Raw genomic sequence first — 25,334 nt, forward strand, 5'->3', positions numbered from 1 at the left:
AACCTTCCAGAGGTAGAAACCCAATTACAGGAGACTAAACCAGACCTTTTATTTTTAAGTGAAACTGGCATTGGACAGGCTATTTCCCTAGAAGAGTTCGCAATTAAAGGATACTCTAACTTAACTTCTAAATCTGACCCCCAAGATCGCCATGGGCATGGAATATGTGCCTATATTAGGGATAACTTTCCATGTGGTAGGGACATCTCCCAGGAAGATCCTAACTTACCCTATATGTGCTTCCGGGTTGCTTTAGCATTTATATTTACGGGTTGCTTTAGCATTTATATTTCCGGGTTGCTTTAGCATTTATATTTACTCTCTATCGCCCTCATAACAGCAGAGTTACTATCTTTCAAAGCATATCTAAGAAAATTGACCAAGTCTTATCTGCTTATCCTTCAGCTAACATTCACGTATGTGGTGACTTCAATGTTCACAACGTCGAATGGTTGACCCACTCTAACAAGACCGATGATGAGGGAAGGTTCTGTCATGATTTCTCCATTGCCTATGACCTCACTCAGATTGTTCAGGAACCCACCCGTGTGCCCGACAATGATGGCCAGTATGCGAGCCTACGATACCTTTTTCTCACAACTTGCCCTGAACTATGTTCAGTTTCTGTTCTGTCGCCTCTTGGCTCTTCCGACCACTCTGTTATATCAATTAAGATAAAAATGAAATGTAATAAGTCCCCAGACGTACCTCTCCATCGTACAGTATATCGATACACTAAGGCTGACTGGGATAGCTTCCGTACATTTATATCTGATCTACCTCTGCGCTCCATGTTTAAAAAGGATGTGTCTTCTATAGTATTAGACCTGACGGAATGGTTAATTGTAGGTATTGACCGTTTCATACCCTCAAAAAAGTTTCAGCAAAAACCTAACAGCCAGCCATGGTTCTCTCCAGAATGTGCTGCTGCCATTGCGCACAGAAATTACTTTTTCCACTGTTTCCAACGTAATAGATGTATGAAAACTAAAGCCGCTTTCAGAACTGCCAGCAACCATTGTAAGAAAGTAATAAAGAATGCAAGAGAGTTGTATGCTCAATCTGTTAAGTCCAAAGTAGCTGAGCAGCGGCTTGGTTCCCACCAGTTTTGGCAAATAGCAAACAGAATCATGAACAGAAGCGTGTGCTCCATCCCAACTATTATCAATGGACCTGAGGTAATCTCGTCAGCATCAGACAAAGCCAAACTCTTTGTCAAGAACTTCGCAGCTAATTCTACCCTTTGCGATCAAGGCTGCCAACCCCCAATATTTCCTCCTGTATCAGAAAACACGCTATGTGATATACGTATATCTGTACGTGATGTTGCCAAGCTAATCAAAAACCTTGATTCCAGTAAAGCAACTGGCCCTGACGGTATTCCAATTATAGTACTCAAAAAACTTCAACGTGAACTAGCGCCCATACTTACAAAACTGTTTAAACGTTGTCTTAAGGAGAATAGTTTCCCATCTCCTTGGAAAATTTCATCAGTATGCCCTGTATTTAAGAATTCAGGTGATCGCTCATCCCCCTCTCAGTACAGGCCAATAAGTCTCCTGTGCGTCATGAGTAAGTTGCTGGAATCTGTGTTAAATACAGAAGTAATCAACCATCTCAACAAAAATAACCTTCTTAGTGACACTCAATATGGTTTCCGTTCTGCTAGATCTACAGCAGATGTGCTTACAGTTATATCTCATAGGATTAGCAAATCTCTTGACGGAGGCAACCTTTCTAGGGCAATTGCTCTTGACATATCTAAGGCCTTTGATAGGGTATGGCATAAAGGTTTACTTCATAAGATCTCTAGCTATGGTATTGCTGGAAATGTCTTCTCAATTATTAAATCATTTCTTTCTGATAGGTTGATAAGAGTAGTAGTTGAGGGGCAAAAATCAGAAGCTCACAGTATTAATGCCGGTGTCCCTCAGGGGTCCATCCTGGGCCCAACTCTTTTCCTGATCTACATTAATGATCTTCCAAATCACATCCTTACATCATTTGTAGACATCTATGCTGACGACACTACCATTTATGGTAGCACATCTAAGACAGTAAACGACCAAGTTCTCTCCAATTCTCTCTCCTCTGATCTTGAGCACGTAGTACAATGGGGTAAAGAATGGCTGGTTACTTTTAATGCATCTAAAACCAAGCTTCTCTCTTTACATCATCAACATTCTGATCCACATCTGACATCAATTGAAATGAATGGCTCTCGTCTTCAGGAGGCCTCAAGTTTTGACAAACTTCTTGGCTTGACCATTACTCCTGATCTTAAATGGAACACGTACATCAAATCTGTTGCCAAGGCCGCTGGAAAAATGGTGGGATCTTTCTATCGATCCAGTAGATATCTCACTGCTGATGCTATTCTCTATCTATATAAGAGCCTCGTAGGAGATGTCCTTTTCTCTTCCTTGCAACCTTTATCTCACAGAAGAGATGTTGCGAGTTTGTCTCTGATGTATCGTTATTTTCATGGACAGTGTTCGAATGAGCTTCAATCTATGGTCCCCCCTCGCCAAACTTTCACAAGAAACACTCGTCTAGCTGTAAACACTATCAATAATTCCCCCCACTCTTTATCTGTGCCTAAACCTAAACGTAGATTCCATGAACAAAGCTTTTTTCTTAGAACTGTACGCCTGTGGAATTGTCTTCCGTTTTCCTGCTTTCCGGCTGACTACAATATGGTTGTCTTCAAGTCTAACGTAAATAAGTTCTTGATGAGCCGTTCCATATAAGTTATCAACTTTACCAAATTTTCATTACTAATGATTACTATAATGTCCAATTTCTACTGTACACTCTTTAACCCTTATCCTTGAGTGGCCTCTTGGCCTTGATAATGTGGTGACGCCTATGTAAAAAAAAAAAAAAAAAAGTACTAATAAATAATCCAAATGAAATAAATTAATAAATACTAATAAATATTCAGAAAGTAATATTGTGCTACATAGTTCAATACAAATAATAAAATCAAATTATAAGAAACAATCTTTAATTTACTCCTTCAGTCTAGTATTTTTTGGCAGGAAGTAACAAATAGAATATTATTCGGAGTGAGGGGAGGGCGAGTGTGAAGAGAATGTCTGAAAAAACATCTGTCTTGATTGAGAGATAAAAATCAAGAGAAAGATTAAACTATCTTATTTGGCATGTCTCACCAGAATTTTCCTGTGACTTCACTTCCTGTAATGTCACTTCCTGTGACGTTACTTCTTTCGAACATGTCAATTTAATTTCTAGTTATAATTTCCTTTTTCTCAGTAATCTAATTTTAATGTGGAAATTTCCTTTAGTCATAACTAGCAGTTCAGCCTGGCTTTGCTTGAGCCCTATGTTCATAACTTCATGTGCATATGCATATATATATATTAAAAAGTTTGACTCATGTCCAGATAACCTATATTTAAAATTTCAAGTGTTTAGACCCAAAATTGGCAGAGGAGTTTGATAGAGTCTATAAAGGTCAACTTTTTCAACTTTGACCTCTTGGCAGCCAAATTTTCGCCCAAAAAATGATTAAAAAGCTTGCTGCCTGTCTGAATACTCTTTATGTAAAATTTCAAATGTTTAGACCAAAAATTGGTTGAATAGTTTGCTAGAGACCGCAAAGGTCAAATCGTTTGAACTTTGACCCCTTGACAACCAAATTTTCGGCTAAAAAACGATTAAAAAGCTTGCCCTATGTCTGAAAACACTTTATGTAAAATTTCAAATGTTTAGACCAAAAAATGACTGAGTAATTTGGTAGAGATTGCAGAGGTCAAATTTTTTTTAACTTTGACCTCAATTTTGACCCCCTTAACATGTATTGTTTTGGGATCAAATCAAATTAAAAAGTTTGATCCATGTCCAAGTAACCTACATCTAAAATTTCAAGTGTTTAGACCCAAAATTAACAGAGGAGTTTGGTAAAGTTTTCAAAGGTCAAATCGTTGAACTTTGACCCCTTGATGGCCAAATTTTTGGCCAAAAACCGATTAAAAAGAATTTCCCAAATCTCAATACCCTTTATGTCAAATCTCGAGTCTGTAGACCGAAAATTGACAGAGTAGTTGGGCAGGGAAATGTACTCACACACACACACACACACACACACACACACACACACACACACACACACACACACACACAAGCAGACGATTTCACTTTTATAGAAATATAGATAAAACAGGTGCATGTGTTAGCAAGAACATAATCGTATACCACATTACTACAAAGTATATGCGTAAAAGTCTACCTACCAGCTAATGGTGGGGCCAGGTCCACATGATTTACAAGGTATCCAGAACTGCCGAACCCGGTGGTGCCGACGGCCAGGAAAAGAATCACGACAGCCCAATCTTTGTTGCATTCAACGTAATTGATGGCGATCAAAAAAATGGATGGTAAAATAAAGCCTGCAGTTTAAAAAAAAAAATGAAACATTTTAAATGAATTCACTAGTTTGTTATCAAGTTCTGATTCTGATACACTTTTTTGAAGAAGGATATCTTCAAGCGAAAATAGTAACACATGGCAGAACAGAGTGCCTACATCATCTTTCTTCATGACTGCCTGTTAACCACTAAATGTTCAATTAAGATTTCTTTTTTCCTTGGAGTCTGATTGTTCATTGTGTGACCAAAACTATTCACTATGGTTTGTCTCTGTCAGATGAAACCAATGTCAATGTTTATGACTGCTGCATAGAAGGCCCCATTTGATCCTGTAACAAGAAAAGGTGCTTCTTTACAATAGCACGTTGTCCTCAGGGTTGCCAGAGCATAAAAAAATATTTGAAGCGAAAAAAAAAAAGGCCAAATTGATAACTGTAGCCAAATTTTCAGGTCCTGGATATGACCTAAAACTATATCCAATGGTGAGGCCCCACCTTGCGGGCCTTAGGGAGTGTGGAACCACCCTTTAATTGCCATTGCTCCCAGGTCCACTCTGACCTGGAGTGGTAGTACCTATTAGGGTCCTAACTATGGGTTAAACATAATCTGACTTAAAAAAAAAAAAATATACTCCATTAAAAATCGTTCCTCAAAATAATTAGATTCGGCATTAAATAACCTGAAAAAGGTTGATATGCCGTAAAACAACCAACCAACCAAATTTTCACAAACAAAAATGCCAAATTGAAACAACAAAGATTGTGTACGTAAATATATAAATATTTAAATGATTTATTGTTATTTTTGTGTGCGTGTGTAGATTGGTGATGTGGTATCCAAAAATTACGAAAATGGTTCATTAGAAAAATAATTATTAAAAACAAAAATTCCAAAGTTGTGATTTTAATTTAATCCTTCCAAGATCGAAATCAAGGGAGATAACTGCAACTGAAATATACGAAATTGTTGAAAATGAACATCAATTTTCTGAATTTGATAGATTTGATTGATCTAACTAGGATTCACCAAAAATTGATTAAATTTCTTCAATCGCAAAAGCTATTGGCATCTGCACAAACTGTTTAATTTTATTTTTTAAAAACTCAAAAAAATCATCGTTATTTAAATAAATTAACATTCTATTTAAATTTTATTTTTTAAAAACTCAAAAAAATCATCGTTATTTAAATAAATTAACATTCTATTTAAATTTTATTTTTTAAAAACTCAAAAAAATCATCGTTATTTAAATAAATTAACATTCTATTTAAATTTTATTTTTTAAAAACTCAAAAAAATCATCGTTATTTAAATAAATTAACATTCTATTTAAATCTTATTTTTTAAAAACTCAAAAAAATCATCGTTATTTAAATAAATTAACATTCTATTTAAATTTTATTTTTTAAAAACTCAAAAAAATCATCGTTATTTAAATAAATTAACATTCTATTTAAATTTTATTTTTTAAAAACTCAAAAAAATCATCGTTATTTAAATAAATTAACATTCTATTTAAATCTTATTTTTTAAAAACTCAAAAAAATCATCGTTATTTAAATAAATTAACATTCTATTTAAATCTTATTTTTTAAAAACTCAAAAAAATCATCGTTATTTAAATAAATTAACATTCTATTAAAATTTTATTTTTTAAAAACTCAAAAAAATCATCGTTATTTAAATAAATTAACATTCTATTTAAATTTTATTTTTTAAAAACTCAAAAAAATCATCGTTATTTAAATAAATTAACATTCTATTTAAATATTATTTTTTAAAAACTCAAAAGAATCATCGTTATTTAAATAAATTAACATTCTATTTAAATCTTATTTTTTAAAAACTAAAAAAAAATCATCGTTATTTAAATAAATTAACATTCTATTTAAATTTTATTTTTTAAAAACTCAAAAAAATCATCGTTATTTAAATAAATTAACATTCTATTTAAATATTATTTTTTAAAAACTCAAAAAAATCATCGTTATTTAAATAAATTAACATTCTATTAAAATTTTATTTTTTAAAAACTCAAAAAAATCATCGTTATTTAAATAAATTAACATTCTATTTAAATTTTATTTTTTAAAAACTCAAAAAAATCATCGTTATTTAAATAAATTAACATTCTATTTAAATTTTATTTTTTAAAAACTCAAAAAAATCATCGTTATTTAAATAAATTAACATTCTATTTAAATTTTATTTTTTAAAAACTCAAAAAAATCATCGTTATTTAAATAAATTAACATTCTATTTAAATCTTATTTTTTAAAAACTCAAAAAAATCATCGTTATTTAAATAAATTAACATTCTATTTAAATCTTATTTTTTAAAAACTCAAAAAAATCATCGTTATTTAAATAAATTAACATTCTATTTAAATTTTATTTTTTAAAAACTCAAAAGAATCATCGTTATTTAAATAAATTAACATTCTATTTAAATTTTATTTTTTAAAAACTCAAAATAATCATCGTTATTTAAATAAATTAACATTCTATTTAAATTTTATTTTTTAAAAACTCAAAAAAATCATCGTTATTTAAATAAATTAACATTCTATTTAAATTTTATTTTTTAAAAACTCAAAAAAATCATCGTTATTTAAATAAATTAACATTCTATTTAAATATCATTTTTTAAAAACTCAAAAAAATCATCGTTATTTAAATAAATTAACATTCTATTTAAATTTTATTTTTTAAAAACTCAAAAAAATCATCGTTATTTAAATAAATTAACATTCTATTTAAATCTTATTTTTTAAAAACTCAAAAAAATCATCGTTATTTAAATAAATTAACATTCTATTAAAATTTTATTTTTTAAAAACTCAAAAAAATCATCGTTATTTAAATAAATTAACATTCTATTTAAATTTTATTTTTTAAAAACTCAAAAAAATCATCGTTATTTAAATAAATTAACATTCTATTTAAATTTTATTTTTTAAAAACTCAAAAAAATCATCGTTATTTAAATAAATTAACATTCTATTAAAATTTTATTTTTTAAAAACTCAAAAAAATCATCGTTATTTAAATAAATTAACATTCTATTTAAATTTTATTTTTTAAAAACTCAAAAGAATCATCGTTATTTAAATAAATTAACATTCTATTTAAATTTTATTTTTTAAAAACTCAAAAAAATCATCGTTATTTAAATAAATTAACATTCTATTTAAATTTTATTTTTTAAAAACTCAAAAAAATCATCGTTATTTAAATAAATTAACATTCTATTTAAATTTAATTTTTTAAAAACTCAAAAAATCATCGTTATTTAAATAAATTAACATTCTATTTAAATTTTATTTTTTTTAAACTAAAAAAAATCATCGTTATTTAAATAAATTAACATTCTATTTAAATTTTATTTTTTAAAAGCTCAAAAAAATCATCGTTATTTAAATAAATTAACATTCTATTTAAATTTTATTTTTTAAAAACTCAAAAGAATCATCGTTATTTAAATAAATTAACATTCTATTTAAATTTTATTTTTTAAAAACTCAAAAAAATCATCGTTATTTAAATAAATTAACATTCTATTTAAATCTTATTTTTTAAAAACTCAAAAAAATCATCGTTATTTAAATAAATTAACATTCTATTTAAATTTTATTTTTTAAAAGCTCAAAAAAATCATCGTTATTTAAATAAATTAACATTCTATTTAAATTTTATTTTTTAAAAACTCAAAAAAATCATCGTTATTTAAATAAATTAACATTCTATTTAAATTTTATTTTTTAAAAACTCAAAAAAATCATCGTTATTTAAATAAATTAACATTCTATTTAAATTTTATTTTTTAAAAACTCAAAAAAATCATCGTTATTTAAATAAATTAACATTCTATTTAAATTTTATTTTTTAAAAACTCAAAAAAAATCATCGTTATTTAAATAAATTAACATTCTATTTAAATTTTATTTTTTAAAAACTCAAAAAAATCATCGTTATTTAAATAAATTAACATTCTATTTAAATTTTATTTTTTAAAAACTAAAAAAAATCATCGTTATTTAAATAAATTAACATTCTATTTAAATTTTATTTTTTAAAAACTCAAACAAATCATCGTTATTTAAATAAATTAACATTCTATTTAAATTTTATTTTTTAAAAACTCAAAAAAAATCATCGTTATTTAAATAAATTAACATTCTATTTAAATTTTATTTTTTAAAAACTCAAAAAAATCATCGTTATTTAAATAAATTAACATTCTATTTAAATTTTATTTTTTAAAAACTCAAAAAAATCATCGTTATTTAAATAAATTAACATTCTATTTAAATTTTATTTTTTAAAAACTCAAAAAAAATCATCGTTATTTAAATAAATTAACATTCTATTTAAATTTTATTTTTTAAAAACTCAAAAAAATCATCGTTATTTAAATAAATTAACATTCTATTTAAATTTTATTTTTTAAAAACTCAAAAAAATCATCGTTATTTAAATAAATTAACATTCTATTTAAATTTTATTTTTTAAAAACTCAAAAAAAATCATCGTTATTTAAATAAATTAACATTCTATTTAAATCTTAATTTTTAAAAACTCAAAAAAATCATCGTTATTTAAATAAATTAACATTCTATTTAAATTTTATTTTTTAAAAACTCAAAAAAAATCATCGTTATTTAAATAAATTAACATTCTATTTAAATTTTATTTTTTAAAAACTCAAAAAAATCATTGTTATTTAAATAAATTAACATTCTATTTAAATTTTATTTTTTAAAAACTAAAAAAAATCATCGTTATTTAAATAAATTAACATTCTATTTAAATCTTATTTTTTAAAAACTCAAAAAAATCATCGTTATTTAAATAAATTAACATTCTATTTAAATTTTATTCTAATAAATTAATTCTACAAAAAAAGCGTTATTTAAATAAATTTATTTCTTAAGTTAAATTTATTTTCTTAAGTTTGTTGTAAATTCTGTTTTTAATTATATTCATTTTTCTACTGAACCATTTTTTGTAATTTTTGGAATTTATACTAATTTCGGCATGATATGTAAATATATAATATTTTTCTATCGCCACCATAAGCAAAACAACGTGTGCAATTAACAATTTCAATGTTCAATTTAGCTTTTTAGTTTGTGAAAATTTGGCTGCAATTATTAATTTAGCCTTTTTTGGCCTTTTTTTCTGAAAGATTTGACTTCAAATATTTTTATGGTCTGACAACCCTGAGGACGACACGCTATTGTAAAGAAGCACCCAAGAGAACTCTGAGGTCCAGTAGCCTAAGGAGGTTGTCAGAATTTGGCATTTTCACCTGTGACACTAGCAACAGAGAAATCAGAGTTGCATATAATCAGTTACTGGCCACTTTTTTTCAAGCGAAAGGGCAATCAGAACAGGAAAAACAAGTGCCAGGCCGAAGCATTCATTACACATTCAATGATTTGTCCATCTTCAACCTTGCATACGGCATTTCCATGTTGATTGACCGTTTCCGACTAGATCACCAAAATTAAGTGACATTGAGCCTGGTCAACACCAGGTGGGTCACCATTTGAGAATACTAGATGCTGTAGGTACGATGTCGACACCTCACCGCAAAAAATGCAAAACTCTAATATCGTCATCTCCTCTAATGGAGATATACAGCCGACTGTGAACTGCATGTGAATTTGATATTCCCATGAAACTTCCTTCTTTTGAAGGAAGCTGGTACAATCCACCTAAGGTTAGTGGCGCTTCAGTCCGGCATCCTTACTTGTAAATGACATCAATAAATGTGGTTTTTGTCCGTAATCATTTCACTACGGATAGTTAATTCATCGAAAGATAATGAGTTTTGCAATATTTTTGATACAGTGATATGATCACTGAAAATTGGAAGGTTCTATTTATAGAGACTGGCGATAAGAACTGACACATCAAATGGATCCACGGTCTGCTAGCAACCAATCAGACACCAGAATTGCTCCATAAAAATATTGAATCTTTTAGCATTCCAGCACATAATTTTTTCATGTCAATGCGAGAAAGATCTTTTGTTCTTTGCCTGCAAAATTATAAATCTAGGACCTGTACAGAACAGCTACCCACTGAAAATTCTTCATCTCTAAGACTTGTATAGAATAGCTACCCATCAGCGACTCTTCTGAAACGTAACATGGCTTTCAATTCAAGAACAAGAATATGAGTAAACTATAAAAAAATGATGTAAATTACCCAAGGTGTTCATTAACTTTCTTGTACTTCCGGTCGAGAGATAATTCTTCCGTCGAAGGAAATCTGCACTATAGCCACCGATTATGTTGATAAACCAAAGAAGTATATAAGGTAATCCAGACACGAGTGCATTCTGTCAAAAGAAACATTTAAAACTGACAAAAAAGTATTGTTTATCACAACAGCCGCTTACCATTGATTTTTTTTTTGCTAGCAATGACTACTGGTCTGTTTGAGGATTTAAATGACAATGAACTTTTTTAAGGTCCCTATACTCTTTGCACTCTTCCAGTCGAGGTTTGATTAATGCTCTCTCTCTCTCTCTCTCTCTCTCTCTCTCTCTCTCTCTCTTGACCCTTCAATATTATTTTGTGTGGTACTTGTCAAGGCTGATGCTATCACATTGTGTGTGTGTGTGTGTGTGTGTTTTGTTTTTTTGCTTTTGGTGAAAGTGTGCTGGTTGACCACCAGAAGAATTATCTTAAAAAAGTTGCTTATTAGGGCATATTGAGTTTGTATTCGGATCTGTTGTGAACGAATGTCACATTTAAAATTCTTGCTGACAAGAACTGCTTACAAAATTACCCCTTTCACTATTCCAATTGTTTTCTCTCACTGCTATTTTTTCAAACTTCGTTTACGATGGTAAAAAGTTGCTACTGAGCATGCTCAGTAACAGTTGAGTTCAGTTTTTACTGCAAAGCAAAAATTGTTTTTTCAAATTTTCACCTGTAAGTTTTTTTTTCAAAACATTTTTTTTTAAAGTCTATTTTTTTCCAACTTAATACAAAAAAAAAACTCACATATTTTTATCATTAAAATTTAACATTTTTTTCCAATTTTTTACAAAAAATTTCCATATTTTTGTAAGCTTTTTATAACCAACCTCCCCAAAAATCTTTACATATTTTTGACATTTACTTTGTTTTGCACAAATCAAGCAATATTTTTTCATAAGCTTGGAGTATTTATCTTCACAAAGTTTTCTTAACGAATACATGTAAAAAAAAAATGAATATAAATACTGTGGATTTATGCGATGGTTCTACCAACTAAATGCCATTGAAAATAACCTATCAGAGAAAACATTGGATAGTGAAGTGTTAGTATTGTAAACAGTTTCAAGATAGGTCTTTCGGCAGTCAACCAGCACATTTGCTTTTCTTTTTCTTTTCTTTTGGGAAGAAGATTATAAGAATTTTTGCAGTTTCAGTTCCCTTGGATTCATGTGGTTGCGTTCTACATTTTCATTTCGATTGCAACTTCCATTCACAGTTTATGGTTTCCACATTCAAGGATTTCCATGAGGATTTCAGCTATTTTATTCACAAAACATTCATGTAGCTCTTTCTCTTCATATTTTTCTTTTCTTCTCCTTTTGTTTCTGGTTTCATCGTTTTCTGTATTGTTCAATTATTTTTTTTCACTCACTAGGAGTTTTCACACAGGTCATCATCGGAAATTGTTTACTGACAACAACCAGTTATGTTCCCTGGAGTCTGGGTGACAGCAAGTCTTTCCAGATTTCCAGTACTTTTCACCTCTGTCAGTAACCTATGTAAATGAATTTGCATTATCGCAACAGCCTCCCCAAGATGCCAGTCCTTTTTACCCTCTGGTTAGTGCTCGCCCTCCTTAACTCTTCATAGTTATTTTGTTTGGTATCAGCTGTGACTGATGCCTTATTTTTAAAAATTTATATATTCATTTTATTTTTTATTCATTTATTATTTTATTATATATATATATATATATATATATATATATATATATATATATATATATAACAAATAAATGAAAAAATTCTATATTCCAAATTTCAAGATGTTGACCATCTTACCATTTATTCCTTTAAGTAAATTAACATGCACAATTCTTGACAGCAACTGTTTTGTAGTGCAAAATCATTCATTTAATTATTATATCAACCAATTAATTTATTTTGCCCTTAACTCATCAGCAGAAAAAGCACTTATAAATTTAAAAAATCATTCTTGTAATCATGCGCATATGTATTTATTTGTTTTAAAATTTATAAGTGCTTTTTTTTTTTCTGATGAATTGAGGGTGAAATAAATTAATTGATTGATATAATAATTAAATGAATGATTTTGCGCTATGAAACAGCTGCTGTTAAGAATTGGGCATGTTAATTTACTTAAAGGAATAAATGGTAAGATGGTCAACATCTTGAAATTTGGAATATAGACGTTTTTCATTTATTTGTTATATGCTCTGTAATTATATATATATATATATATATATATATATATATATATATATATATATATATATATATATATATATATAAAGATGAAATACCTTGTAGTTTCAGTTTCCTTGGTTTGTTTTATTTTTGTCACAGTGACTGATTAGTGTTCATATTTTATGTGGGTTGGTTGCTGCAGTCAAGGATTTTCCTTAAAATATTTTAGCATCGACGTTTGCTGTAGTCTCAGTCTTCCATTAGATTCCAATTTCACCTAGTCTTTTTTCCAGATTTTTTTTAGACTGTTCCTAGTGCTCCTACAATTACTGGTATTATTCTAACTTTTTCCATAGTCTATATTCCTTTCACTTCATTGGAAAGCTTCATTTTTCTGTCTTTTTAATATGTGATCTGCTGGGATGGCAAAATCTACAATTTGTCAGTTTCTTTCCTCCTTATTATTTGGATGAGTTTTACTTCCATATCCTAAATGATTTTGTGGTTTTCATTTTTTAGAATTGTCTGCGGTTTATGCCTTTACTATTTGTTTAAATATTCACAATACACTGTTTGCACAGTTCCCAGTGTATTGCTTTCCCCACACAGTCTTGTCTGTTCTTGTATTACATTACTATTTATTTATTAAGAGTAGTGACACAGACCATCATCAAAGATTTCTCTTTGAGAAAAACTTGTGGCATTCTCTGGAGTCTGAGTGACAACAAGTCCTCCCAGATTCCCAGTACTCTCCACATCTTTAGATAACCATTGTTAATGAATTTGCATTATTATAACAGCCGCTTACCATTGATTTCTTGTTGGCAGCGACCATTGGTCTTTGCTGGAATTTGGGTGGCAAAAAGCCTTCCCAAGGTCTTAATCCACTTTGCACTCATCCAGCAGAGGTCTGGCAAGTGTTTTCTCTCCTCGGTCTTTCCATTCTTCTTGAGCCTCCTCGCTTATTTGGTGTGGTACCAATTTATGGTCACACACACACACACACACACACACACACACACACACACAAAAAAAAAATAAATAAATAAAATAAAATAAAATAAAAAAAAAACAATTGGGGAAGGGAGGAGTTAACTTACAAATATACAGTTCCAGTTTAAAAATATGGAATGCTTCACGAATTTGCGTGTCATCGTTGCACAGAAGCCATACTAATCTTCTCTGTATTGTTCCAATTTTAGTATATGTATAAGCGAGTATTATTATTATTATTATTATTATTATTATTATTATTAATATAATTAATTGACGAATATACAAGAAAAGGATAACTTATTAAAAGCGACCAACCTTTTGGATGTCAAAGTGAAGAACGTCCTTCATATACATTGGTAGGCAGGTAAGCATTGTATAGAAAGCCCAATTATTGCAGAAGTGTGCCACCGTTAAGGCCCACATCACTCGTGATGACAAAATAGCTATCCATGGGATGGCAAGATCCTAAAACAAAATAAAAATGAATCATACTACACACACGCACATGCACACGTACATATATATACACACACACACACACACACACACACACAATGACTTTTATATATAAGTAGATTGGTTTGCTTTGGTTGTTTTTGTTTTACAGCATATCAACCCTTTTCATGTTATTTAATGCCGAATCCAGTTATTTTGGAAGAAGTATTCATGTTACATCCAGTTATTTTGTAGAAAGTTTTTATTCTTCAAACTTTTTGTATCTTCAATCGTTAGTTTGTAGTGTTTGGTTTTTGTTGTTTTATGGTGGATTTTATCATGAATGAGTTTTGCAACGGGAGAGGGAAAAGGATTACAGTATTAATGTTTGGTACATTTTAAGTTAGGAAACCAGTCAGGAAGAGGGGGAGATAAAAAGAGAAAGGGGAAATGAGAAGAAGGAAAAGAGAGAAAAGGTTGTTTTTTTAAAACTCAAAAAAGTTAAAATCAAAGTTGGATATGACAACTTAAATGCTATTTAGGTCTAACTTTTAAAATCTAAAATTTTAAAAGAATGTTATATATTGAATGAATAATTGTGTACATTAAAGGCTTTTGCTTTCTGTATTTAATATGACGTATTTGAGGTATTTAATATAAGGTATTTGAAGCATTTAAAATAATTTTCAATTTAAATTTTTTTTTTAGATGAGGTCTGATTGTTTGTATTAATTATTTTGATTGGACTATTGTTCTCATCTTGTTACTTGTGCAACGTTTCGACCATCCCCAAGAATTTGGTTGTTTGGAAAAGAAAAGAGAAAAGTTCTTTTTTTTTTCCAAATAACAACCAACATGCCTGAAGACGGTCGAAGGCCAATCCAACCAAAACTTTGCAAAAATAACACTCAAGAAAGAACAATAGTCCTATCAAAACAAGTAAAATAATTTTCAGTTTGTTTAAGGCAATGTGAAATTCACAGTAAAAAGCGATTCTGCAACCATTTTTAATTTAGTTGTTCATTTTGTGAAAGAAAAATTTATATAATCAATTTTGTTGGCTTATAGTCTATAAAAATGTTATTGACAGTTTGCGACAGTTCACAGCTCGAAGGTCCCCTGAGAAAGATTGGAAACATTGGAGACATAGACAGGTGAGAGTAGATTGGGCCAAGAATAAAATCACTGATGACAGACACGACCAGAAAACAACAAGCGAGAGACAATGTTTGAGGTTCTTTTTTGTACGCTACGTGACGGTATCATTTGCATCGAGTACTCATCTTGTGTTGTTTTTTTCTACTTGAGAGTCACCACTTATCAAGGCCCAAAGATAAGGATTAATGAAAGTAAGGTGGTGGTGGTTTAATAATTCTTAATGCTTTAATAATGCTTTGTGCTAAACCTGTCCGCCATAGGTGACCCTATGAGGAAGTGGAGTTTGAGACGCTATAGCTTTCATGAATCATATTGCTATTATTATTACTAAGGAAGGGTTGAACTTTAGGGGATTGTTCCATGGTAGGGCTGCTGGTGTTGAAACTGGCACCCTCATCAAGTAGACCTTGGCTTGTCCGATGTGATGGCTGTGTGGTCACTAAAAACAAAAGTGGTCAAAAGGTCGATGAGCTGTATGGGAACCAACGGTTATCCACACCAATAAATTTAGAAAGTGGACCTTTGATTTACTTCCAGAAGCCTCATAACTCTTGTTTCAAGATTATATATATATATATATATATATATATATATATATATATATATATATATATATATAAAACGGTGCCTTAAATAAGTTTCCAGACTTTTTTCATTTGTGCACTTTTATTGATAGTGTTGTGTGATCGCCAGACAATGCCGGTTAGATAATAACTATTCAGAATCAATTTATCTATCTATTTATCTGTTTAATATCTATTTTTCTCATTTGCTGAGAGAATGACAAAAGTTGAATCGTGGGAAATGATAGTTCAGCGAACACTACACATGCAGAATGGGTTAAAGGACAGCGTTGTGACATGTGCCAAACTGAACGACCAGTTGACTGCACTGAAGCTAGGTAGATGGGGGACCAGATCTGACATATCAGGGGTTCTGATTTTGAGAAAATTAGTTTAATTTACTTGAGTTTATTGCTAGACGCAAAAAAGACAAGATGTGAAAATCAAGGCCTCCTCAAGAAGGAGGCAACGGTTTCCAGATGGAACCAGAGAACAGAGCAAGCCAAAGTGCCCTATTCACTCCAGTCTGATGTGACAAAAAACGCCTGAGGTGAATAAATAATATAAAAACAACCAACGTCTTGTGTTTGTCTCAAGTGTCTTTGTTGAGAGGACCAGCTCCGAAGACGTTGGCGAATCCACTCAGAAGAAACAGGTACGTCACATTCATCACATCTGTGTATTATCGAGGCCACATACATATGACTTTAAAATATTTGGAAATACTCAATGAAAGGTTTTATTTATTATTAAGAGAACACTTTGAAAAATATTCCCATGTAAAAATTATTTGTTTACAATTTTAAAAACTAAAACAAAATTAAATTAAATTTTCAACCTTCCTGGTAGACTTTTTTAACCTTATAAGAAAATAAACAGTTAACAATATCAACACAATATAGTATTGTTTCTTTAATTTATATTAACAATATTATCAAACATTATGAAAGTACTTGAATACAGTTCTAGTTAAATACACGTTTAATTAATAAAAATAACATTACTTAGTTTACTATATTTGGTTGGAATGAAATTTTCCCTTCTAATGGTACATATCCAAGACTTGCCCCGTCTCTTTAGAAATAAAATATGTACTTTGGGGCCTTTGGGATAATTTCCCCGACAATTTGGCACAAAACTTGAATAAACCCTGTTGGACAGAAAACTGAAAACTGTAGACGAAACAGCTACTGATAGGGGCACTTTGCCTAGATCTCGCTCTGGTAATGACATCATGCTCTCAGATTCACTGGCCTCCTTCCTTCTAAGTGGCTTTGGTATTATTCTATGTTCACACATGCACATCCACAGACATTAACAGGGGAGGGTAGAGCGGTAGCCCTCGATATATCTAAGGCTTTTGACAGGATATATCACGATGGTCTTCTCAGGAAAATCAGATCATATGGTATCACTGGAAGAATAAATAGCATAATTAAATCCTTCTTAAGTAAGAGAAGAATTCAGGTTGTCCTCGACAGTCGTACATCTAAACAATATTATATAAATGTGGGAGTACCTCAGGGGTCTATCCTTGGACCTTTATTATTCCTAATATTCATATATGACCTCCCTGATAAAAGTACTTCTTTTAAACTCCTCGGCTTAACGTTCACAGGGAACATGAGTTGGAACAGATACATTGAGAGCATTGCCAAGGCTGCTGCAAAGAATGTAGGCTCTTTCTACTGTGCTAGAAAGCTACTTACACCTGAAAGTATCCTGTACCTTTGTAAGGCCACCACTCGCCCAGAATACATAATGTAATTAAATCCTTCTTAAGTAAAAGAAATATCCAAGTTGTCCTCGACGGTCGTACATCTACACAATATGACATAAATGCAGGAGTACCTCAGGGGTCTATCCTTGGACCTTTATTATTCCTGATATTCATAAATGACCTCCCTGATAAAATTGTTTCTGAGATGGGTATATTTGCTGATGACACCACTCACGAGTGGAAAACAAATGAACATACATCCAAGGAAATGACAGAAACACTAGAGGATGACCTCCAATCCGTAGTGGAATGATGACAAAAATGGATGGTCACATTCAATGCTGTCAAGACTAAGCTTGTTTCCTTCAATAATTACAAGAAACCTTCTCTACCACCAAGCAATGGCCAAGAACACATTACCTGAAAGTACTTCCTTTAAACTCCTTGGCCTAACGTTTCTAGGGAACATGAATTGGAATAGATACATTGAGAGCATTGCCAAGGCTGCTGCAAAGAAGGTAGGCTCTCTCTACTGTGCTAGAAAACTACTTACACTTAAAAGTATCCTGTACCTCTATAAGGCCACCATTCACCCATGTATGGAGTACCGTTGTCACATTTGGGCTGGTGCATCTCCTGCTTGTCTGTCACTCCTGGACAAAGTACAAAAGACAGTCACCAACCTGATAGGTTCAGAACTGTCATCTAGGCTTCAGCCTCTGTCCCATCGACGACATGTTGCATCCCTCTGCCTTTTCTACAAGTATTTTAGTGGTGAATGCTCTGACGAACTACAAGCACTTGTATCCTCTCGATGTGAATGCCCCCGACAAGCAGCTTTCCCAACTGTACTGACATGCAGAAGTTCAAGTGTAATGTGAACAGACATCTTGCTACTCATCTCCCTTCATAATGTCCCTGCAACTTATGTCCCCGATAGTAGCCCCTTACTTCAAAGTGGCACTGTGCCTTGTTTGGGGTGAAAATTGATTAAAATTAAAAAATTGGAGCTGATACATCTGTTACTAGTCTCTAGACAAGGTTCAAAAGAGAGTCGCCAACCTGATAGGTCCTGAACTGTCATCTAAGCTTCAGCCTCTGTCCCATCGATGAAACATTGCATCCCTCTGCCTGTTCTACAAGTATTTTAATTGTGAATGCTCTGATGAACTACAAGCACTTGTACCCCTCGATGTAAATACCTCTGACAAACCGACAAGCAGCAAAATCCTACCCCTACATAGTAGAGATCCCTAGATGTAAAAAAGCCTTCTACTCTAATAGTATCTTCCTCAGAATTGGTAGATTTTAAAATTTCCCTTCCGGGATTCTACTTTCCCAACTGTACTGATATGCAAAAGTTCAAGTGTAATGTGAACAAACATCTTGTTGCTCATCTCCCTTCATAATATCCCTGTAACTTATGTCCCTGATAGTAGCTCCCTACTTCAAAGTGGCACTGTGCCTTGTTTGGAATGAAAATTGAACAGTAAAAAGAGATTCAACCATAATGGTGAATACAGAAATCTCAATTGGTCTAAGACAAACAGATTTCTAATCCGTTGCTTTTTGTACTTTGATGTTCTGTATTAAAATTAGCTATGATTATTTGTTCTCTTTTCTGTTAGAAATAAATATATTCGTTCAATATTATTTGCAAAGTAAAATAAGGTTATAAAATAAAATAACAATTTGTCGCTTTTGTTAAATTTTATGAATAAGTAAATGATTTTATGAATAAGTAAAATGATTTTATGAATAAGTAAAATGATTTTATCAATAAGTTAAATGATTTTATGAATAAGTAAAATGATTTTATGAATAAGTAAAATGATTTTATGAATAAGTTAAATGATTTTATCAATAAGTAAATGATTTTATGAATAAGTAAAATGATTTTATGAATAAGTAAAATGATTTTATCAATAAGTTAAATGATTTTATGAATAAGTAAAATGATTTTATGAATAAGTAAAATGATTTTATGAATAAGTTAAATGATTTTATCAATAAGTAAAATGATTTTATGAATAAGTAAAATGATTTTATGAATAAGTTAAATGATTTTATCAATAAGTAAAATGATTTTATGAATAAGTAAAATGATTTTATCAATAAGTTAAATGATTTTATGAATAAGTAAAATGATTTTATGAATAAGTAAAATGATTTTATGAATAAGTAAAATAATTTTATGAATAAGTAAAATGATTTTATGAATAAGTAAAATGATTTTATGAATAAGTAAAATGATTTTATGAATAAGTAAAATGATTTTATGAATAAGTAAAATGATTTTATCAATAAGTAAAATGATTTTATCAATAAGTAAAATGATTTTATGAATAAGTAAAATGATTTTATGAATCGCCCTATTAGCCTCCTCCCACTTTTTGCCAAAATATTTGAGACCTTAATTAACCATGCTCTAGTCCAGCACCTTACAGATGCTAAACTTCTGACCGACCATCAATATGGATTTAGACAAGCCCGTTCCACGGCAGACATCCTCACTGTAATCTCTGAACGCATATACCATTCACTGGACAAAGCGGGAGAGGGCAGAGCGGTAGCTCTAGATATATCTAAGGCTTTTGACAGGGTATGGCATGAGGGTCTCCTCAGGAAGATTAGATCTTACGGTATCACTGGTAGAATACTTAACATAATTAAATCCTTCTTAGATAAGAGAAAAATCCAGGTTGTCCTCGACGGTCGTACGTCTAAACAATATAATATAAATGCCGGAGTGCCCCAGGGATCTATCCTTGGTCCTCTGCTGTTCCTGATATTCATAAATGACCTCCCCGATAAAATTGCCTCTGAGATGGGTATATATGCTGATGACACCACACTCTATAGCAGGCACGACAGGAAAACAAATGAACATATATCTAAAGTAATGGCAGAAACACTAGAGGATGACCTCAAATCAGTAGTGGAATGGGGACAAAAATGGATGGTAACGTTCAATGCCACCAAGACAAAACTGGTTTCATTCAATAATTACAGGAAACCTTCTCTACCACCTATAGCAATGGCCAACAACTCTTTAGCTGAGAGTACGTCTTTCAAGCTCCTTGGCCTAACGTTCACAGGAAACATGAGCTGGAACAATTACATCGAGGGCATTGCCAGGGCCGCTGCGAGGAAGGTGGGCTCTCTCTACCGTGCTAGAAAACTTCTAACACCCGAAAGTATCCTGTACCTCTATAAGGCCACTATTCGCCCATGTATGGAGTATTGCTGTCATATTTGGGCCGGTGCATCGGCTACTAGTCTCTCTCTCCTTGACAGGGTTCAAAAGAGAGTCGCAAATCTGATAGGCCCTAAACTGGCATCAAAACTTCAGCCTCTGTCCCATCGTCGAAACGTTGCATCCCTCTGCCTGTTCTACAAGTATTATAATGGTGAATGCTCTGAAGAACTGCAAGCACTTGTGCCCCCACGACGTGAATACCCTCGACAGACCCGACAAGCTGCAAAATCCCACCCCCACACTGTAGAGATCCCTAGATGTAAAAGATCGTTCTACTCCAGTAGTTTCTTCCCCAGAACTGCTAGACTTTGGAATTCCATTCCAGGTCACTGCTTCCCCAACTGTACTGACATGCATAAGTTCAAGTGCAACGTGAACCAACATCTCGCTGCCCTAATCCCTACATAGTGCCCCAGTAGATGTTTCCCCTGATAGTAGCCCCCTACACCAAAGTGGCAATGTGCCTTGTTTGGGGTGAAAATATAATGAAAAAAAAAAAAAAAAAAAAAAAAAAAGAATAAGTAAAATTATTTTTTTTGATTAAAATTAAAATACTGCCTTTTATTCTTGTATTAATTAAGAAGACATTTTTTAAGTCAATATATAAAAAAATTCTTTCAACAAGAAAAGTCAACAAAAATTTTTTTAATCAATATATAAAAAAATTCTTTCAACAAGAAAAGTCAACAAAAATTTTTCTAAAGGAAAGGCAGTACTTTAAATAGGTGTCGCTATGACGAACATTTTTAAACGTGTAGAACTACCTTCGAAAAAACTATCTTTTGAAAGAAAAGGAAAGAGAAGACCAAAACTAAGTGGCTTTTACTTGTGGAAATGGAAACTTAACCAACTTTTTTGGATTTTAATTTTTGGATTTTATCATCATTGGATAATTTATTTTCACCATACTATCCATTCACGTGAAATAATCTTTTTCTTCACCATATTCCCTCTGCTTCACTTTTTGTTACCAAGTAAGATCTATGAATAACTTGTAGTTTCATCAAATACTTTTGCAAGCAAAATCCAATCCCGCATTTTGCTAAATCCTACCTTCTGATGAGAAGGAAAGTATTTCTTCGAAACTCTGCGGATTAAGGACTATCCACTTATTTTGTGCTGCCTTTTTAAAATGAAATTTGTTTTTAACTCTTTTTCAAAGTGTTTTTTAACATGTTTTATTAACTACTTGTTCTTATATATATATATATATATATATATATATATATATATATATATATATAATTGCTTTAAATATATGCAATGATTTGACTTGGCTAACAGTTTCTTTACTTATTAAGATGTTAAAAAAATTAAGTGCTGAAGCTTAAGCTATTCTTATTTAAAATAGTTTTCCTAACATTTCAAAATATTACAGCATCTCCTATCTGTCACTATTGGTGACTGGTCTTCACCCCCCCCCACTTCCCCAAAAAACAATGTATACGATACATAATGTAGTTATCAATTGTTTCCCTTGTAGAGATAAATTGGCTTTGATGTTAGGTGTTTTGACTTCGTGATTGTTACCTTACCTTTTGCTGCTGGACAGATGCATCAACCAGTTTCCAACACATCAATTCTTACCAAGTTTTCCTTTGTACTTTGCATCACATTTTGTCTTTCACGTATTATCAATTGTTAGAAATTTCAGAATGCAAGGGCAATAACTGCTAGATTGTTCCAATCACGCGATTATTTTGACCAATGAAATTGCATTGTTTCAGTTGCTGCGGAGGATTCAGGAATTGGCGGGAATATTGTGTTTCTTCAAACAGATTTCCATTCCGTGTCGAGCAAAGCAGACGCGTGGTGTCTCGCTCCGTGCCAAATGAACTATAAGGCAGGGTTCTATTCTATTTGTTATCTCCGCTCACTTAAATGCGGATACAAGCCTGAGGCAAAAATGTTTATGGACTAATTACATTCATCATCATTGCCCGCAGGAGGGCATCCTTTATTATGGAACATCGATCGCAATGTGCGTTGTTCTTATTTGACCAGTCTGGAAGGATTTCGAAGAACCCTCAACCACTTCTACGAGCGGCCGAATTCAACCAGCATCTTCACAGAAGAAAACTACCTACACCTTTCGAAGCATAAACTACCCGCCAGTTGGCCGAAGCTAAAGAGGTGCACTCTTTTACAATTATGGACTCATTTTACTTTTCTTGTAAATAAAATATTCTTGGAATTTAAGGTGAGCCTTTGTTGCTTTTCTGAGTGTCTCTTTCATTCTGCCAAAGGCAAAAACGAGTAAGAGAAATTCTTACACAATATCTGCGACACCATTTAACTTATTTAGGACCATTATATACAATTATATATAATGCAATAATTGTTTCTGAATGTTTTCTATTCTCGAAGAACTACATGAAATTTTCATTCCAAAAGTTATTGAAGAGAAACGAGTTTTGTTACAACCTCCCTCGACGTAAAACTAACCGGTGTTATGTCTTTTTTTCTAGGGTGGAATGAAGCAGGTACATAGCAATTTTACCAATCGTCTACCAATCGTGAAGAAGAATAACTACAAATTTTGGTACTCGTACAGTTTAATCAATACATTAAAAAATGAAAATATTGAAAAGAAATTATATTGTCCATACAAAAAAAAAATTTTTTTAAATCAATTTGATCAAGCAGTTTTTTTGTTCTTTCTTATGAGGAAAATCAATGTTAAAGAGATCGCTAGGGGAACTCGAATCAACACTAAAAGCTTGTCAAAATTTTACGAGATTATTTTGAAACATGGGCAAAAAAATACTGAAATAAATATTTTATTTATTTATTTTGCTTATTTTACATAGTTTCTATGCACTTTTTAAATCCTTTTTTCATTTTGTCTTTTATTAATCAATTTTTCGTTTAAAGGCATCCCTTCCTCGTGTCTGTAAACAGGCAAATGGCGACGATAGATCAGCTCATTAAAATGAGATTTTCCTCTGTAGAAAAAAAAAAGAACTACTTGATCAAACCAAGTGAAAAAAATTTTTGTTGGAGAACTTCATTCCATAACGAGTACATACAATATAACTTTTTTTTTTTTTTTTAATATTTTCATTTTTTGGTACTTGTACAGTTTAATCAAGACATTAAAAAAATGAAAATATCGAGAAAAAAAAGGTTATATTGTATGTATCTGTTATAGAACGAAGTTCTCCGAAAAAAAAATTTCACTTAATTTCATCAAGTAGTTTTTTTTTGTTTTTTTTTTACAGCGGAAAAACACGTTTTTATGAGAGCGCGTTGAAGGCGGCCATCTTGGATAAAAAAAAAAAATTTGTTTGAATTTTAGAAATGCCAAAGGGAGATGACTCCAGTTAAAGCGCTGACACTCCCTCCCCATCTCTAATACTAGCTTTTCTTCCTAAAAATCGAACATTTTGCTCGGTATCATAACAAATTGTTTTTTCGCTGTAAAAAAAAACAAAACTATTTGATGAAATTAAGTGAATTGTTTGTTTTTTTTCGGAGAACATCGTTCCATAACGAATACATACAATTTAAACTTTTTTCGATATTTTCATTTTTTAATGTCTTGATTAAACTGAGCAAGTACCCATTTTTTTAATGTCTTCCAAAGTTTAACAATCAATCATGGATGAGAATGACAACTTATCAAAATTACCTCCCTTTAATATAAACCTACATGATAAATTATTTAATACTTTAAATGATTACCTCGGTGTTGATCTCAATTGAATTTTCGATATATTCTTTTTCTTGATTTGAAATGAACCAATGTTTCCTTGGGGTATCAGCTGAAAGTATCGTCCAAAATATCCACCAAAGACAACCGATGGCTCCTGTAAACACAAAAAGGAAAAGAACGTGGAATGATTTTCTAAACTTATTATTTTATTAAAAAATGTTCACATGCTGTGAAATATAAAACACTATAAGTTTTACATTGATTTTCAACTTAACTCCAATTTTTATAATTAAAATTACTTGAAAAGAATAATACAGTTGTCACTCTGACCTTAACCAAGACCGTCTTAACGAAGGCCACGCCTTAACTCAAAGTCCAAATAAGCATAAAAATATTTTTGTGATTAAACATTTTTATATGAATCGAAAACAACAAATCAATTTAATTGTAATAGTGTGGATGATTCCTTTGTACGGGCAAAATGAATGCCGATGCTCAAAATGTATAAACATTTTGAGCCCATTTACTTTAAAATTCACCAAAAATTAGAAAATTAAACCAAATTTTAATGAAATTTTCAGTATTTATTAAAAAATGATCAGGAATATAGTGGAAATGTATTATTTTGTTTAAACAAAAAAAGCACCTTTCCTCAAAGTTATATGGTTTTCAGTAGTAAAAAAAAAAGGAATTTATTTTTACTTTTATCAAATGAAAATAAAACATCACAAATTG

The 25,334-nt window shown here is 31.0% G+C and overlaps 1 protein-coding gene and 1 non-coding gene across 2 annotated transcripts in view; both read right to left on the minus strand.

Annotated features, from left to right (window-relative positions):
- LOC145243804 (sialin-like) overlaps positions 1–25,334 on the minus strand; it is a 93,585-nt gene that overhangs the window by 26,809 nt on the left and 41,442 nt on the right. Inside the window, exons 7-10 of the mRNA XM_080106835.1 lie at positions 24,629–24,753; positions 14,125–14,274; positions 10,608–10,740; positions 4,257–4,412 (exon numbers count right to left, since the gene is read on the minus strand). Of these exons, the coding sequence (XP_079962961.1) occupies positions 4,257–4,412; positions 10,608–10,740; positions 14,125–14,274; positions 24,629–24,753 (564 nt within the window). The remainder of the gene's footprint in view (positions 1–4,256; positions 4,413–10,607; positions 10,741–14,124; positions 14,275–24,628; positions 24,754–25,334) is intronic.
- LOC145244210 (U6 spliceosomal RNA) lies at positions 13,933–14,037 on the minus strand. The gene has a single exon (XR_013862989.1). It is a non-coding gene; the product is annotated as a U6 spliceosomal RNA (small nuclear RNA).

The sequence above is a fragment of the Euprymna scolopes genome, chromosome 22, assembly GCF_053919585.1.
Source record: "Euprymna scolopes isolate OS-2025 chromosome 22, ASM5391958v1, whole genome shotgun sequence".
Taxonomy (NCBI): Eukaryota; Metazoa; Mollusca; class Cephalopoda; order Sepiida; family Sepiolidae; genus Euprymna; species Euprymna scolopes.